The sequence below is a fragment of the Mauremys mutica genome, chromosome 22 (genome assembly GCF_020497125.1).
Source record: "Mauremys mutica isolate MM-2020 ecotype Southern chromosome 22, ASM2049712v1, whole genome shotgun sequence".
NCBI classification, from domain to species: Eukaryota; Metazoa; Chordata; order Testudines; family Geoemydidae; genus Mauremys; species Mauremys mutica.
The window spans coordinates 2,336,469-2,355,140 of NC_059093.1; the positions used below are offsets into that span (position 1 = coordinate 2,336,469).

Genomic DNA, 18,672 nt, shown 5'->3' on the forward strand with positions numbered 1-18,672 from the left:
CGAAAGCTTCTCACTCCCACCCCCACTAACATGGGCTTCTCTACATGGCAAGTTATTGAGAAACAAGCCAGCATGTGCAGCTACAGCCTACCAGCTTGCCACTCAGTAACATCCCTGATGGACACTGCTACAGTGCACTGACAGTCGCTCCCCGGGATTTCTGTGTGCTGTAGCAGTGTCCACACTGGACGGTCCTGCACAGCAAGCTGGCACACTGTAGATTCATACCCTGGTCCACCACACAGTAACTGGGCTTCAGCTTTCTGCTGGAGGGACCTCTTCTCGAGAAACAAAGGGAATTTCAGTCTCTGCAGCCCATTTAGTCTTTGCCCTCTCTGTGGTGACCAATGAGGGGCCAGCGGCCATTTTACAAAGTGAATGTTTCCCCTCATGGCAGAGGCCCAACAGCCTCAGATGGGAACTGCTGCTCAGCCGCTAGTGTGACGGCACCTGTGATGTCCTAGTATCACAGTGAACGAGTGCTCCATCCTCCCTGGCAGAATTAACACACGGGGGCTCAAATACTAGAATGATGGGCACCAACGTAGAGCTTCCATAGCTAGAAGGTGGGGAAGAGAGGAGCAACTCTGATGCTCCAGCAGTGTCATTCTGAGTGCAGGGGGCTGGAGAGCATCAGGCCCAGGATCACTGCCACTTTGGACTAGGTTCCGTACAAACATTTTGGGGGGCGGGAATGTAGAGACGAGAAACGTATTTCACATTTCTAAGCCTGGCTTCACAGACAAAGGCAGGATAAAAACCATGTACGAGGAACAGGGATACTGCCTTTGAAACACCATTCTAGTGTCTAGTATCAGAGGGGTAGCCGTGGTAGTCTGGACCTGTAAAAAGCAGCAAAGAGTCCTGTGGCACCTTATAGACTAACAGACATGTTGGAGCACGAGCTTTCGTGGCTGAATACCCACTTCGTCAGACACATGTCTGTGGAGGTTCCTGAAAACATGGCGCATTGCAACAAACATCCCAAACTGAACTTTCAGTGAAGAGGGAGAGTTACCAGAGTTCCTTCTCTGAGCAGCGGACTGGGTACCCCGGAGATCTCCACACTGGTGCTTAGCGAGCCACGGAGGGCACTGGCTGGACCATCCACGACACCACGTAAAGGAGCAAGACTCCCCAGGGGAACTTGGACAGGTGCTAGCAGGGAACCTGGAGACTAGGACATGCAAGAACAAGGTAAGTATCTGACCACAACTGAGATCGATCAAGAGAAGCAGAGCAGGCACCATTTACAGTCTGCAAGTAGGTACAGAAATAATAAGCCACTCCTACCTGAACATTGCCTGCTACCACTTAAACCACCTCTGCTCAAAAGCTGCTAACAAGACCCCAACACTCAGATGTGTGAGAAATAACAGGTGGATTCACGCGTGCATATAGCCCATCTAATGACCCGTGTGAACACAGAGTTATTTAGTTTACAACAGCCAGGAGTTTGTCTGATTCACAAAATTCACACAAACACCAAAACATCAGGGAGAAGATAAAATATAATACCCCCATATTGGCATACACACATGTAATAGATGCACATTCACAAAGAACATTATTTGAATGCCTAGGAAGGTGGTCAGAACCTCTGTACTAGTCTAATAAAATCAGGCCAGACAGCATTTCCGCTCTTGTACCCCTCTACTGAATAACTGAAGTAGAAACCATGGCTGACAAATTCAGTTTCCTCAGCAAAGAAAAAGAAGTGACATTTATCATGAATTACTGGCCAGATGTCAATATGTGACTTTTCAAAGAAGAACAAACTAAAAGGGTTAAGATACTCTTGCTGTTACTTGAAACAACCGTTCCCTGCGCTGGCTCCTCCCACGGCAGCACTGCCTCACTGTTGAGTTTCGAGCTGTTGGCCAGGAAGAGGGGGAGTAGGATGCCCATGTGAAGTGATGACAGTTCGGCAGCCCAACTAACTGATTGTGTAGGACCTGGGCTAACTGCAGCTTCACCCTCCAATTACTCATGGGAAGCTGGGGGGCGGTTCTCATCATTTTCTTGTTGTTATTCTAAGCAGAATAAGGCAGGACAGTCTCACTGGGATGGCAAGTCTCCTGCCCTACAGAAGCTGCAATAAGCAGGTGGGGCTACAGCAACAACTGTGGCTGAGAAGTAAAATTGTGGCAGGCAGTTCTGTCGCAGAACTTCACCAAGGGGCTCTTAATTTGTACTGAGGCTTCTCCCATCTACAGCACAGCAAAAACCCTGAGAATAATTCCTCCAGCCCAGTTAGAGGGGTCACAGAAGAGCCACGGAAACTATTAAAGGACTGGAAAATGTTTTAGCATGAGAAATTCAAGGAGCTTGATCTATTTAGCTTAATAAAAAGAAGGTTAAGGGGTGATTACAGTCTGTAAGTACCTGTGGGAGGAACAAATATTTGATAACGCACTCTTCAGCCTAGCAGCAAACGTAGAACAAGATCCAAGGGCTGGAAGTTCAAGCTAGACAAATTCAGACTGGAATCAGACACAGTTTTAACAGGGAGGGGAATTACCACTGGAACAGCTTACAAAGGCTGTGGTGGATTCTCTGTCATTGAGAATTTTTAAAGCAAAACTAGATGATTTTCTGAAAGGTTTGCGCTAGCTTGAACAGGAATTAATTCAGGGAAGTCCTGTGGCCTGTGCTATAGAGGAGGTCAGACTAGATGATCACAGTGGTCTCTTCTGGCCTTGGAATCTATGAATCTCTAAACAAGTGCAAGTCCCATAAGGGCTGAAATCAAACAGGACAAGCTGGAGAAAATGCCAAACAAAACTGACCTGATCAGAAGAGCTGAAGTTTAATTGCACTTGTAAAGGTGGGCTGAGAAACTATAGGCTAGCTTGAAAATAATCCTCTCATATAGCAGTGACACAAACAGGCCCCCGACTAAAGACCTGAGTTACCACCACAGAGCATCTCAAAGCTCTATCTTACACAGTGGAATTTTTTATCCGGCAAGACATACCTTGCAATACGCTGCCCAAGGTAAACTTGAAACCAATGCATGCTACAAATACGCCTATGGTTTCCCAGCACCACTCTGTAGCATTTCTTCAACAGAACACGTGTGTGTCGGCAGAGCATGTGTGCGTCGGGAGATCAGTCTCCTGTACACTGTGTTTACACAAAATTACAGACTGAAAACACAGTTAATTCACTAGCACACTGGGGGACGGGGAAGGAAGATAAACGCACATCGCTCTCTCCTCCACCAAGTCGTTGCCAAATCAATGGTTATAGTGTAAATTACACATTCTGGGCTTAACTAGTGATTTTCTACCAATGGCTATTAACTGTGTGTGTGAAGCTGGGGTGTTAGTTGTCCTTCAGCAAGAAAAACTCACTTCCATTCAGCTAATTAAAACTTTCAGGATAATCTGCCGTTAGCTGATAATAACTATGACTATAAATATCAGATAAAGGGGGTGCTACCACACGCTGGTAACTGGAAATCGAAGCTAGCAATTCAGTGGAGTCACAGCTGGATACCAGCAATATGGGAGCAAAGCACTTCATTAACATTACACACAATGACCTTTTCTATTATTTCTTTGGAACACACGATTTGGCAAGTCCTTATTAAACCGAAGCAATTACTTACGAAACAAAGAACAAGCCAGCCCAGGCCACACTTCACACCGACAAGGCACCTCCCGCTGTATGGGAAAGCGCCATGGCCCAAAACTAGTGTCTCTTATAGAGTGGGGGATGCTCAACGGTGCTGCCTCTTGGGGAGGAGGAGCAAGCTTCAAGCACATGCAGCTGCAGGCCAGAGCAGAACAGCTTGAGCGCTTGTCATCCAACATTAAATACTACCTGGATTTTTGTTTTTAATTAACGAGGCAATTGTAGCCCACGAAAACTGTCCGAATAATGGAGAGGTGGGAGCTCTGAAAAAAAACAAGAATACTTTGGATTGAATTGTTTTATCAAGATATGAAGGGCGGAGAGTTTGGCCCATGATATTCAAAGCAAAACACAGTCAGAGAGCACTGCTTGCCATCTGCTGCGTACTCCCATGTCCCCGGGTTCACTGTCCGCTTTGCAGGGAAGCATCACTTTTAATGGGTACTTTGGAGTCTTGGTTTCCCAAGAGCGGGGCCGAAGGGGAAAGAGGGAGAAGACTGCTTTCAGAGATGACACCAGTCTATCCCACCTTTGCTGCTCTCCCAGGAATTTACCTGGTTTGAATTGGTCAAGATGCGTCATAAGACAACAGCAGTGGTGTTGAGGTCAGGACTGAGGTTTGCGCAAAGAAGTTTGTGCAGCTCCGACCTGCAAAAGGCGGGGTGGTGGTGGTGTTGTGGGGGGTTGTGCTAATGCTCAACTTCCATGAGAAAACAAATTCATGAAACTTTTGTTTTTATGAGTTTACCAGAAAGGGTGGCCCTATGGTTAAGGCATTGAACTTAATTCCTGGCTCACTCACCCCCTACATAACCTTTGCCAAATCATTTAATCTCTTGGTGCCTCAGCTTCCTGTCTGTAAAATGAAGACTCTTTCTTTCTCCCACCATTGGTCTTTCACTCTTCAGGGCAGGGACTGGCTGTGTGTGTGGACAGTGGCTAGCACCATGAGCCCTGATCTCAGCTGAAGCCTCAAGGCAAGTGGAAAAACAAACAAGGGAGATGTTCCTAGAGATTACTTTGTAATTAAATGTAATAATCCCAACCCATGTACTGCTCTGTGTGACCTGTTCGATAGTTCAGAAGACAGAAATAATATTGTATTATTGTAGAATTCAGCCAGGCTGTAAGTTATGTAGTGCTTACATGCCAGGAAGGTCAGCAGGAGGGTATTTTTCATCCTGCATCTCAAAGCTTTAATAAACCCCCAAATATACCTGCCACATCAGCTCCTGTGACCACCACCAGGAAGGTAATTTCCCTTTCTCCTGAAACTTAGCTCAGCAGAGAGAAAAATGCCCCCTCTCAACTCCTCAGATTCATTTATAATGGAACAGCAGACCTGTTGCAGAGGGATTTTTAAGTCTAAACTGCCTACCTCATTACTGCCTGCTCCTTCACAAAGCTCCAGTTTGCTGTAATCCTCAGTCACTTTTCCGCTCTGGGTCAACTCTCCTTCCACCTGCCGACAGAGCCTGCTGCTTTCCTGGCACTCAGCTGTCTGATAAAGCCAACCAGGAGACACCTGTAAACCCTCTGTGAGCACACCTGCCTCTAGCCCTCTAGGAACTGGCTCTGTCTTTTGCTCTCCTTCTCCTGTTTCTTCTTGTCTGCCCTCATTGTTCTTCTCAGGGGCATCACGTGACCTATTCAGTTTCATGTTAAAACTGACACAACTATGTTCCTGACTAGTTACTTGATCGTTTTCCTGCACATGCTGATAGAACTTCTCATCCTCAGAGTTACAGTCACTCTGCGACTTTCCATTGGCTGAGCTTTGTGGCGGAGTTTGGAGAGTTCCTGTAAAAGGGTGAGTGGGTAGAGGCCCTTTAGCAGCAGCAGCAGCAAGCAGATCTGTTGGTCTGTCAGACTCACGAGAGCTCTGGAGATCCCAGGAGAAGTTATCAACCTCTCCCAAAATCTGTGATGCAAAATGATCAGCTGAGTTGCTTGCAACACTGCTGTAAGGTTCAGTCCCCAAACCGTTTGCCTTCTCCTTGTCTCTGTGCTGTGCAGCAGAGAGAGAAACAGGCTCTGACGCAGAAACATCAGCTCCTGCTTGAGCATAAACTTCTACCCCTCTGGTGTAGGGTAATGTATCTGCAGTCATTTCAGGAACTGCCGGGTGGCTGTCTAATCGGTCTTTTTGCGGGGCTGCTTGTAGGCCTGCTCCTTCAGATTCAACAAACTCTGCCTGCTTTGAGCTCTCTCTCTCACGCTTGCCGACAGCCTCACTGCTCTTGCAAAGTTTGGTGGCTTGACTCAATGCCTGATCCTGAAGTTTTCTCTTCCTTCTGCTCTCAACCGCTCTGCTGTGTGCCCTCAGCTCTCGTTGGGGACAGTGAACATCACCCTCCTCCATCAAACTCAGGTCTTCCGGGGGACTGGCATCAAAGAGAATCATTTCACATTTCCTGCTGTAAAAAATATGGTCAGGGGCCCTGGGAGTCAAGAAAGCTTCATTTTCATCAGCTTGTGAGAAACCTGGGCCTCTTTCCTTATCACCACCAGGCCCTGTTGATCTTTCTCTGACCGATAAGCCTTCATCAGACTGACAGACACTCTCTCCTGTCATTTCCTCCTTCTTCCGGTTGTCAGACAGCTTTTCCTCCACAAAGAGCGGAACTTTGTCCTCCAGGACCTCGCGGGAATCAGGGACACTTCTCCCATTCTCAAGGTCTTGTGAACACGATTTCTTTGCCACGTAGGAAATGGGCTTTGTCCTAACAACATCTAAACCTTCAGACTCCGAGTCAGAAAAATCAAGACAAGGCTTGTCTCCAATTTTTGGGGACTTGTCTTGGGCCTGCTGGTGGTCTACATCCGATCTGCTAAAAGATGGCGTCCTTCCTAAAATTTTCTCCACATCAGCTAAGATCTGGTGAGTTCTGCAGGACTTGGCTGTGAGAAGTGGCTGCAGTTTATTTGGGGAAGGCCCTGCAAACTGTCTGTTTGAGTCACTTGTCTCTGGTGGTCTCTCAGAGGTCTTTCCTTTACCTTTCTTAAGAAAGCCCTCGTTTCTCATCTGGCTATCCTGATCTAGATCAGGACTTGCACACTCAGAGGACAGGATGGGAGAGGACATTCGATAAAAGGATGTTGAAGGAAGAATCCCTGGCTCTGGCTGCATTTCCTAAGTAAATAAATATTAGCAGATAACTAAAATACACAACATATGATACATACACTCATCTACAGCACAAAATGGAACAGGATGTACTTGGAGCATTTGAAATAGGAAACACTAACAGAAGCTCCTCAAATTGAAGGTTTGGGTCTTTTCCATGGAAGGTCCCTCCCTGGAAGATTCTAAGCCCAAGAGTTTGTTGGCCTTCAAGGTCTGGTGCAAGGCACATCTGATCAGCCTGACATTTACCCAATTACTGGTTGAACTGGGAAAGTTCTCTCTATTTGAAAAGGGAGGAATGGTTTGCTGCTGGGATGACTACTCTTGTTGCCAACCAACAGCAAAACAGATGAATCTATTGCTTTTAAGGCTGTGCCTGCTGCCTAGATACCATAGCAACAGGTGCACAGTTACTTCATAAATAACACTGGTTGTTCCTTCCAATGAGAAAAACGGCTCCAAAAATTCTACAACCCACCCACCCACCCTCTAAGCACAGCAATCACTCCATCCTTGCAAGGCAGGAAGTCAGAGGAATGGCATGAGTTCAGGGCTCTGAGCCCATGTTCTGCAAAGGCCTGTGATCAAACGTGGGTATGGCAAAGCATTAGGAAACAGAGGAGGATCCTAGAGACATTCTGGGTGTGCCACTGACCCATTCTAACTCAAAGTCACCTGAGCAGCTTGATACCTTGACCCAGTCAGTTGGGAAGAACAATATGCTAGAAAACCTTGGCCAGCACAAACAAAACAAGAGACACTTTGGGCCCTGCAGTAGCCTTGACTTGATTTAGGAAGGGGGCTCTGAACTGCTCATGCCACCACAGGGCCCCTCTGGCACCACAGCAACTCCACAGTCCCAGCTCCCTTTTCTAAGAGGAAGACTGGAGGGAGGGAGCATCCACCGAGCCCTGTCTTCCTTCCACCTCGCGGCCCCTCAGACCACAAAGTCGTTGGGAGCATCACAGAAAACCAAGTGCTGAGTTTAGTGACCTTGAGGGTGAAACTGGCAGTAGCTGCTTCCCTGAACAAGCCAATTTCTCCTCTGGCCTCGGGTTACTAAGGAATTTGGCCCAGTTGTTAAAAAATGAAGTTAAAAAGAACAATAATTGAAAAGTGATGCCATGCCTGCCTCCATCTGCTCCTCTGCACAGCCCCCCCACAGCCACTTCATACCTGTCATTCATTCTGCCTAACCTCTAATACCACAATAAGCAGCAGCCATCACCAACTCGCAGCTGGTCACTTACGCTCAGGCTGGCTCTCCTGACCCTCCCTAACAAGCACCTCAGGTGTACTCACCGCAGCATGTTTCATTGGCTCTCTCTCCTTCTTCTCTTTCTTCTCCTTCTTGTCTTTTCTCTTCTTCTTGTCTTTCTTTTTAATGCTGCCATGAGCTGAAAGCTTCTCCCGCTCCTGGATCACAAGTTCTCTATAATGTTCATCACAAGGGTGGTCCCATGTGGACTGGCCATTAGAAAAGTTAAAGTAATAGATGTCGCCAGTGATATCTTGACTGATGTGGGGAAAACAGAACACGAAGACAGGAGAAAGTCAGGGCATCCGTTCTGTGCGTGCAAATCAGCACACACAGCTGGCAGCAATGCTGCTTTGTGTGGCCACAGAACCTTCCGTCTCAGGAGCATATAGGGCTTTACAAACGCTGGCCATAGGCTCCCTTTGGTGCATAGCAGAAGCGGAGCATGCTGCCCCAGAAAAGCCCCAAATACACAGAATGGGGAGCAGCTGCCCCTCAGCACATTCCTGCTTCCATCACGGTCATTTCCCAAGCTACTTCTTCCCTCTCCCTAGGGCCAGGGCAGCATTGCCACCATTCTTTCAGCATCACCCACCCCGTGAAGTACAGTACTGTATTATCCCCATGTTACAGGGCATGGAGGGGAAGTGACTTACCCAGGATCACAAACTGGTTCTGTTGCAGAAATAGGAATAAAACCCAGGAGCCCTGACACCTAGTCCCCTGCTCCAACCACTAGACTACTTTCCCCTACTTATTTGACAAGCACCCAGAGAGGGATTAGCAAGGAGAGGTTGGCAATCTACTGAAATAGTGCTGATTTAAAGTTCTCACCATGGTTTCCACTCTGGAGGTAAAGGAGCCACAATGCCTTCTCTGGCCAGCCACATCAACTCCGGCTCGTTCTCAGGGTCAATCCCTATCTCCCTGGCAAACTCCTGAATTTCTGTAGTAGAACACAAGTAGAGGAAACAAAAGTCAGTAGAAGACAGTGCGGCAGACAAGCAAGGCTGTGCATTACTGTGCAAATCTGTGCTCAGTACAACCCAAGGGTGCTGGGAAACCCCCTCACTGAAGACACTAGAATTAGGCTGCACAGGGCTATAGAAAACATCCCATGTGCCATGGACCATCTTACAACGGGCGAGGCAAGGCTGAACTCTGCAGGGGTGGGAGACAGAGGCAGCCACAAACTGAGGTATATCCATGGGAATGGAAACCAGGAGCCTTATTCTGCTCTCTCACCGCCATACGCCAGAATTAACTGTCTGGAAGTCAAAGGAGTTACTCCAGTGAAAACCAGCGTAAGTAAGAAGACAATCAGGTCCCAAGAGCCCTGAATCCCAGTGTCCCGCTCTAGCCACTAGACGACACCCTCTCCTCCCTCGTTTTCCTAAAAGAGCTTGGCTCTCTTGCTCAGCCCCAGGTCCTGGTTTCCTCTGTGACAGTCCCAACGGCTGCAAGGGAATGGAACCAAGAGCCAACTTGGCACTACTTCTCAGCGAGTGCACTGGCCAGTCTGACTGGACGAACGTCAGCCTCTAACAGGGCCACCCAGAGAATTCAGGGGGCCTGGGGTCTTTGGTGGCGGGGGGCCCCCGCCGCCAAATTACTGCCGAAGGCCTAGCACTTCGGTGGCGGGTCCTGGGGCGGAAGGACCCCCCGCCGCGGGTCTTCGGAGCACTTTGGTGGCAGGTCCCGGAGCGGAAGGACACCCCCCTGCCGCCGAATTGCCGCTGAAGACCCGGAGCGGAAGAAGCTCCAGGGGCCCGGGCCCTGCAAGAGTTTTCCTGGGCCCCCCGGAGTGAGTGAAGGACCCTGCTTCAGGGGCCCCGAAAAACTCTCATGGAGGTCCCTGCGGGGCCCAGGGCAAATTGTCCCACTTGCGCCCCCCCCCCCCCCCCGGGCAGCCCTGGCCTCTAAGGCCTGGGCTACACTAGTGCGGGGATTCAAACTAAGATACGCAACTTCAGCTATGCTATTCGTGTAGCTCAGGGATGGGCAAACTATGGCCCGCGGGCCGGATCCGGCCCTTCAGGGCTTTGGATCCGGCCCGCGGGATTACCCCTGGTGGTGCTGCGGGCCCGGCGCTGCTCTCAGAAGCAGCCCCCGGGCCGGGAGGCAAAGGGCTCCATGCGCGCATGCAGAGCCCTCTGCCCGCCCCCCCCCAGGGGCCGCAGCACTTCCTGGAGTGGCGTGGGGACAGGGCAGGCATGCAGGGAGCCTGCCCTGGCCCTGGTGTGCGCCACTGCCACCCCGGAGCCACTTTAGGTAAGTGGCACCAGGCTGGAGCTCAAACCCCTCCTGCTCCCGCCCCCCAACTTCCTGCCCTAAGCCCTCTGCCTGTACCTCGCACCCCTCTTGCACCCAACTCCCTGCCCTGAGCCCCTTTCTGCACTCCTGTGCATTCCAACCACCTGCCCTGAGCTCCCTGCTGCACCCTGCACCCCAACTCCCTGCCCTGAGCCCCATCCTGCACTCCGTACCCCTCCTGTACCCCAACCCCCTTCCCTGAGCCCCCTCTTACACTCTGCACCCCTTCTCTGCCCCAATCCCTTGTCCTGAGCCCCTTCCTCCACATCCCGCACTCCACCCCCGCCCCCGTGCCCCGGCCCTGCATACAATTTCCTCACCCAGATGTGGCCCTCGCCCCAAAAAGTTTGCCCACCCCTGGTGTAGCTGAAATTGAAGCATCTTAGTTCGACTTACCCGGCAGTCCTCACAGTGGCGAGTTAACTGGCGCGGCCCCCCCATCGACTCCGCATACTCCTCCTGCCAAGTTGGAGTACGGGCGTTGTCGACTAGCGGATCGATTTATCGTGTCCAGGCAAGACGCGATAAATCAATCCCCAATACAGCGAACACTACCCGCCGATCCGGCAGGTAGTATAGACGTACCCTAAATCTGCTTTGCAACCCTTCCTGCTTGAATTTGCTGGCAGGTCAGAATTTCTTTGAGAGACTGGCTGTTTCTGATGCACTACCTACAGCAGGATGGAGTGCCACTAACACACGAGCTAACTTTTCAACTCTCCAACACACTGAACATCACTCATTCTGCCTGCATTGCCATTCTCCTGCAATATTTGAGAGCAGCTCCTGAGCCCAATCTTTCTGCTCTGAGGAAGGCAGATGACAGTTACCTTGCTCACTGGGTATGTATGTTTCATCATAATCTTCTTCTAGGATGAGCTGATCCCCAATGCGTATAGCAGGTCCTGCCATGTCCATTCATAAGGGGACACACTGACTGCACCTAGTAGTGAAAACACAACCAATGTCCTTAGCTAGATAAAATTAATTTCACTTGTTACATATTAATTAGCAGATATGCATGTGGGGTTTTGATGCTTTCTTGGGGAGCCCAGAACTATGGGTGACCTCGTTACCCTCTCTTACCAAGAGAGAGACTTGCTAGAGCTAAACTGGGTGACAGCTCCCTGTCAGCCCAGTCTGTTAGCCAGCCAGCCAGCCAGCCAGCCTCCTCCAAAGCTCTGCCAGCTTTTAATTTGCCTTGCAGGTAACACTTGATGAACTCTAGTCCCAGAAACTCCCTGGAAGAATGTGCCTCTTCCGCATCCAGCCGCCACTGGACAGCCACAGAAATTACCAAATCCTCTGTCTCCAAAGAGACAGTGCGCACACCAGCCCACTAGGTGAACTGAGGATCCACACTTGAATATTACGACACTGAGGAGAACATCTAGTAAAACCAAGAATAAGTTTATTACTAAAGAACAGAAATTCAAGTGATGATACTAAGCAAAAAGATAATAGAAAGATCTGTTTTAAAAAAAAAAAGTTTCTGCAAGACTAGAACTTCACTCTAGCAAGTTAATCTTTTCTAAAACAGGCTCTCATCTAAAACTTCTCCTGTAGTGCTTGCTGGAATTCTGACATATCAGGATCCAGACTTTCATGATTCCCCTAAACAATACAAAGGGTTTCCTCAGTAAATCGATAAAGCTCGGGTCTTTTTTCCCCCCTCTTCTTATAGGCCAGGACACCTTTCAAATACATCCTGTGAAGCGTATCCCTAGACAAACGTTCCTTGCCCCGCTGGTTGCTCTTTGAGGTGTAGGTGCCAAGCTGTCGATGTTGTCCTTCCGTTAATTTGCTTTTTTTTGTTGCCTCAATATGTGAATATAATCCCCATTAGAGACATGGAGATAACTACATCCTCTCCTGTCTGGAAGAAAACCTGTTTTTCTCTTTGTTTGATTACAGACTTAAAGCATAATATTGGTAAGTATCCATAATGCCTCCTGTAGAGTTCTTACACACACTGCACAATGATATTAATGACTAGTACACTATACATTTTCATTAGATACCTTATATGACAGTCTTTATAGATAAACGCCATGACAGCTATGTGTTAGGTTTAGTGCCTTTGTCAGGCCTGACTGGAGTTTGCCAGCAGGCACCGAGGCACTCCTATGGTCACAGGGGCCATGATCGGGAAGCACAGTGGGTTCTACAGACCAGGACTCAGCTGCATCGACAGGGCAGCTGCCAAAGATATGGTGATTACTGACTTGCTCCTCCGACACACAGAGAATCGCAAGCAGCCCTGGTATAGGCCAGATGGTTTCTCTAGAATTGTTATTGATCATGTCCTTGTTAAAAATCATTGGTTGTCAATGGTCATGGATATACAAGTTCACGATGGTGCTAAACTTGACATGACCATCAGCTTCTGCTGACAAATGTGCACCTCCAATTTCTACAACAGCCCGTTAATGGGGCTGAAATTAGTCCAGTTCATCCAAAAGCTGTTCTTAGAATTGAGGTGTCAGATGGCTTTTTGTTCTGGGATGCTCAAGGCTGTTGAAACATTACAGACTGAAGGAATGGAGTAGTTTCAAGTCACCAGGGATGACGACTGCCAGCTCAGGGCTCTGGCCACAGCCCTTCAAACATCAAGCACTGATCGGTGAGGAGATGCTCACTGCAGCTGGAGCTAAGAAAAGAAGGTACATCGGTCATGAGCAAAAACAGAGGCTGAATGAGTTAAACTTTGGAACGGCATCCAGCCATTGTGTAACAAAGATCAGGAATCCTGGTGGTCAGCTCAAGCAGCCAGTTTTGGACTGGCTGCCACCAGGTACAATCTCTGCAGTCTCTATGCAACTGTGCAGTGTCTGCAGTGGAGGGTGGTACAGTAAAGAACCAGGATAGCAGCATCAGCCAGAGTCTGCAAGACCACGTCATGATGTTCCTCAATTATGCACTGCCTGAAGAGGCGCCAAGAAGTTCCGGTAGAGCCATCTTCTTTCAGCCAAGAAGAGACCCGGATTCCAGTCCGTAATCTGAAGCCTGGGAAGGCACCAGGAGTTTGTAATATCATCACTATGTTGCTGAAGCCAGGTGAGAGTATGGTTGTATCAAGGGTGCATAGACTCTTCCAGACCTTCTGGAGCACTAACATAACTGCCAACAATTGGAAGGCAGCATTATTTTTACTCTATTCAAAAAGGGTGATAAGGCCATATGTGGCAACTCAGAGGTATTACACTTTTGTCAACCCCAGGGAGAGTCTTTGCTTCCATATTAATGTCTTGAATCAACAATGCGCTTCATGGCAAAGGCCAGGATACTCAGTATGGCTTCAGACTGGTCATTCCACTGTCAACCAGATATCTACCTTGAGACTGCTTTTTGAGAAGATGGATGAATTTAATAAGCTGCGTGCAGCACTTTTTATGGACTTCCATCAGGCCTTTGATATAGCAAGTTTGCAGGATCTGATGAGATGACTTGGAATCCCTGGGAAGATAATGCCAATGATAGAAGAGCGCTATAAAAGGAACAGAAAGTTGTGTTCAAGTCAGTGGCAGATACACAACCTGATTTTCTATTTCCACAGGAGTTCGGCTAGGCTGTGTTCTGTTGCTATTGTTATTCAATATCAACACCAGTTCATTTATGGTTAAGCTTGAGGAGCCAGCTGTCAATGACAGTGAGCGAAACACCCTTCTGTTTCGAGATTTCAGACATGCCAATGACACTGCCTTGTTGGCTCAGATTGGTGAATCGCTGATCTAGTTGGGCAAGAAGCAGTGCGTATTGGTCTGGTTAATCCCTGGTCATCACCATATCAAGTGTCTTCCAGCTCCAAATTACAATCCGTTTAGTATTAATCTGTCTAGATGGGCCATCAAGCAGGTGGCAACTGTCAAATCCTTGGGAAGCAGCACAGACAGTGCTGGAAGGTGCTCAAAAGATGTGGACATTGGTGTAGCAGCAACTGCTGTCATGTTGCAGGCCCTTCAGCAGCCTCTGTGGGGATCTTGTGGCAACAAAAAATGCCACAAAAGCTACAGATCCATAGAACCATGGTTCTACCAGCTCTGTTGTATGGCAGTGAGACGTGGGTGCTGAAGAACACCAGACTGAGGTTTTTAATTCTCATTGTCTTTGTGAGCTGCTCCGCATTAAGGGGCAAGACAGCGTCAGAAATTAGGATATTAGAAGTTGAACCCAGCTACTGCCTTCATCAGGTTCGGTTTCAGTGGCTTGCTTGGTACAGACACATTACTAGAATGGAAGAACCAATGTATTATGAAGCATGTGCACCAAAGAATGCTGCTACACAGCCAGCAATTACCATGGTTACCAAAAGCTTCAGTGGTATGGTAAGATTGCCAAAGATAGATATAAACTGAATTTCCAGCCAGACCACAGTAAGGATCTAGGGAGAGATCGATCCAAGTGGCACTTGATCTGCAAGGAGACTATATCCCTTTCAATTTGCAATGATGATGATAACGTGTTCCAATTATAAAGTATTAGAAGACTATCCCCAGTATTAAACATGAACAGTCACTTATTTGTGATAATTATTTCATAGTTTTACCCCACATAAAGGCCAGACAAAAGAACCATTAGTGCCCCAGAAAACCACCGTCCACTTTTTCTCTGTGATGTTCAGTGGGTCTTTCGCTTCCTGTGTGTCTTTGTACCGGTCAATCATCACCATCAAGAGCAGGCAGCGTACCAAGCAACGTTGTCAACACGCTAACAATGACAGCTCTAAGTACTAGCCCCACACCGCTGCCATCATGGAGCTCTCCTTGTCTTTTCCCTTTCCAATGACCTCAGAAAGCTCTGTATTTTTAACTCTCTTATGTAAAATGAGCCACGTAACCAACAATTAATCCTACTAGGTCCCAGACTGCAGTATTTTCAAGACTACAGGATCAAAGCAGCATTACAAATCCTACTTCACATTCTCTCCTGAACACACGTGACCTAAAACATCTGAATAATGGACAATTTAAGCTTAAGGTGCTTCCATTCTTATTTCTTTACTAGCGTTTATAGTCATCTCACTCACAGTGTCTTTAGCAGCAGAAGACAGACTCTATATGCTGACTTATTCCAGTTATCTGAATCCCAATTTGTATATGTATCAAAGTGCTTGTGTGTACAGTATATATCAGCACAAAAACGCATATTGTGAAGCCGCGAGCTACCTACCACACTCATGAAGTGAGTATGCTGTTCCCACATATGAGAAAATTAAAAACAACAAGGCAGAGTGCTGGCCTAAAACAGATTTTCATTATCTCCTTGCCAAAAGCAGAATGAGGGACGGACTTCACACCCGCAGCACACAGACCTGCTCCTTCACATCCTTTCCGTATGCACACACCCCTGGCACCCCCATATGCTCTCAGCAGGAACTCTACCAACACCTACCCCCATAGCACTCCCCACCGCCCCGCTTGTGCACACCCACTCACACCAATCAATGCACACCGAGTTCTGCACCAGCCTTCCCCCGCCTCTTGCACATTCACCCCCACTCTCCCACCGCCACTCCCCTTGCACACTCACGCCCTGTCTCCCCTGCACACTTACCCACCGCCACTCCCCTTGCACACTCGTGCCCTGTCTCCCCTGCACACTTACCCACCGCCACTCCCCCTTGCACACTCGCGCCCCGCCCCTCCCCCTTGCACACTTACCCACCGCCACCCCCTTGCACAATCGCGCCCCGCCCCTCCCCCTTGCACACTTACCCACCGCCACTCCCCCCTGCACACCCGCGCCCCACCACTCCCCCTTGCACACTTACCCGCCCCTTGCACACCCGCGCCCCCTACAGCAGACGCCCATAACAGCGGCCTTACCTGCCACGGGGCCCCAGCCCGGGCCACCCCCCGGTCCCTACCGGCAGCACCAGAGGGGGGAGGCGGCCCCCGGCCTGGGCTCCCCACCCTCCGCTTCCATGGACGCCTGGAGGTTGCCCTGGACCGGCCAGCAACTACTTCCGGGCTTGTCTAAGCCTAGCAACGGCAAGGCCCGCCCCAGCCTCCGCCTGATTGGGCGCCGGGGAGGCCCGGCGGCACTGGATTGGTGCAGGCGTCGGACCGAATCACGTGGGTCCTTTAGCTGGCCCGAGGTTTTGTGGGAGTTGTAGTCCGCTTCGTGGGCTGCAAAGACCCTCCTTGGGTATAGCGACCCCTCCCCAAAAGCGGGGCCAGTGACACTACGGGGCCCACAGGGGGACATTCCCCCTAAAAGTAGGTGTCAGGGCCCCAGGGGTCACCCCCCCAAAACTGGGTGTCATGGCATGCCCCCAAAAACCTAGTGTAATGAGGGGCCAACCCCTCCCCCCAGCCCACAGGGGACATAATCCCCCCGAAATTGTTACTTCATGAGAATTCCAGGGGTCACTTTCTTAAACAAAGCAAGTTTCCAGCCCTTGCAGAGAAAAGCTGGAAAACAGGACCCCCTAGGAATGTGGAAATCTGAAGGGAAAGAAAAATAATTGAAAATAATTTTACTTATTTAAAATCTCATTATTTTTAAGCCAGAGTCATGACGGCCCAGCCCTCCACACTTCCACCAAGGTTACCTGAACACTCTATCCATAGGTTTCTGAGTAGTAGCTGGGTTAGTCCGTATCAGCAAAAACAGCCAGGAGTCCTTGTGGCACCTTAGAGACCAACAAATTTATTAGGGCATAAGCTTTCGTGGTGAAGTGGCTTTTAGCCCACGAAAGCTTATGCCCTAATAAATTTGTTAGCCTCTAAGGTGCCACAAGGACTCCTGATTGTTTAGTCTACAGCTAGTAGCTGATTTTTAATTGTCAACTATATCCCTTTACTTTTTTATGGTGTGTGCTACTGAAATGCCAGTTAAAAAGGCAACATAAAGCAATACTACTTAAATATAGTGTAAAACAACATAGAAAAAATCCATTCTTGGTTAGTACAATTTTAGATCAGTAGGCACCACACTGTGTTCTGTAGAAGGCTTGCCATATTCTGCTAGCTCGCCTCCTCACTTTCTCCAGCTAAATCACATAAAGAGACCATTAAAAATATAGCTACGTTTCCTAATGTTACATTTCCATGTATGCAATTGATGTAATTGCAAGCTCTTGTGTAACTGTGACTAATGGGAATGGAGGTGTCTCTGAGGCCTTCTCTCTATTAGGATGTAATCCACACTAAGAGAGCATTAAATAACCTCTACCTGAGATTATTAAACTGAATTAATTTTAGGGCCTGATCCTGCAAAGGGAACTATTTGGAAAACTCCTGGTATTTACACTGAGCCCCATTAAAATTAAGAGCCTTATTTAGAAATTTGGTCACTCCTTTTAACATACTCAGCGGAGGAGGGTTCCCCAGCCAGCAAGCCAGAATCTTTAGCCAGGTTCTTTGAATATTAACCAGATCCCAAGTAAGTAAGAAGTAATGTACAATATACTATGTTAACTTTTTTGGTAAGTTTGCTTTAAAGTTAAGAGGGGGGGAGGAAACCAATCCCACATGAGTTATTTATGTATCTGAGTAGCCAGATTGAAATTGATAACTATACTTGCACTAGTAGCTTTAAGTCCTTGAATGCAGACTTGTCTACACAGGTAAATTTTACCCATATAAATTATATTGTGAATTTAGACTGCTATAGTTATAACAGTATAAACATATATACAACACGTGAACATTTCTTATAATTTAGGAGGACATTGTTTAGTTATGTTACGTTGCTTGGAAAGGGGTTTAAAACAAACTGAAAATATCCACTTTTACTATGGAAAAAAGTCTCCACACAGGCAGTTATATCTGTACAAGTACAATTATACTGGTATAATTATACTGACAAGTTTCCAGAGTAGACAAGCCCTAAATGTTTTCTGGATTAGGACTCATATGTTTAGACTTTGTATTTCACTTTGCTGCCCTACAGACTAGTCATTTACTTGCTATAGTTTCTGCTCAAATTTTATTTTATTTTTTTTTGTATGAGTTTTCAGGGAATACAAGTCTCCAGACTCCAGGCAAAATGGTTCAATTCTTTTTTTTGTTTTGTGTCATAAAAATGTTCAAATCATTTAAAACACACAAATTAAAGTACAGTATGCAAACAAGGAAGGAAAATGAACTGTTTGGGAAGCAGATTTTTAATTCAAGAATAAACAAAAATGCCTGGGGAGGGAAGTAGGGTGCTCTATACTAGCATAACCCACTCTTCATTTTATTGTTAGTCTTACAATATTTAGTGTATTTTCTTAAAGCCCCTGCTCTTGGAGTTATGCAAGAATCTCAGTTTTCACTTTAAAAAATTCTAGCTCTTCTAGTTGCAGAGAAAAAGCTGGAAAAAAGTGACTCCCCCAAAGGCTCAAAAA

General features: G+C 47.8%; 1 protein-coding gene across 5 annotated transcripts in view; it reads right to left on the bottom strand.

The window, feature by feature from the left end:
• CEP164 (centrosomal protein 164) overlaps window positions 1-16,291 on the bottom strand; it is a 74,817-nt gene extending 58,526 nt beyond the window's left edge. For 4 of the 5 annotated variants that reach the window (XM_044996970.1, XM_044996968.1, XM_044996969.1 and 1 more), the window contains exons 1-6: window positions 16,163-16,291; window positions 11,168-11,280; window positions 8,859-8,970; window positions 8,069-8,282; window positions 5,018-6,772; window positions 1,019-1,177 (exon numbers count right to left, since the gene is read on the bottom strand). In XM_044996970.1, the coding sequence (XP_044852905.1) occupies window positions 1,019-1,177; window positions 5,018-6,772; window positions 8,069-8,282; window positions 8,859-8,970; window positions 11,168-11,255 (2,328 nt within the window). In that variant the 5' untranslated portion in view covers window positions 11,256-11,280; window positions 16,163-16,291. The remainder of the gene's footprint in view (window positions 1-1,018; window positions 1,178-5,017; window positions 6,773-8,068; window positions 8,283-8,858; window positions 8,971-11,167; window positions 11,281-16,162) is intronic. The other variant, XM_044996971.1, reaches the window with a different exon arrangement.
• Window positions 16,292-18,672: the final 2,381 nt, after the last annotated feature.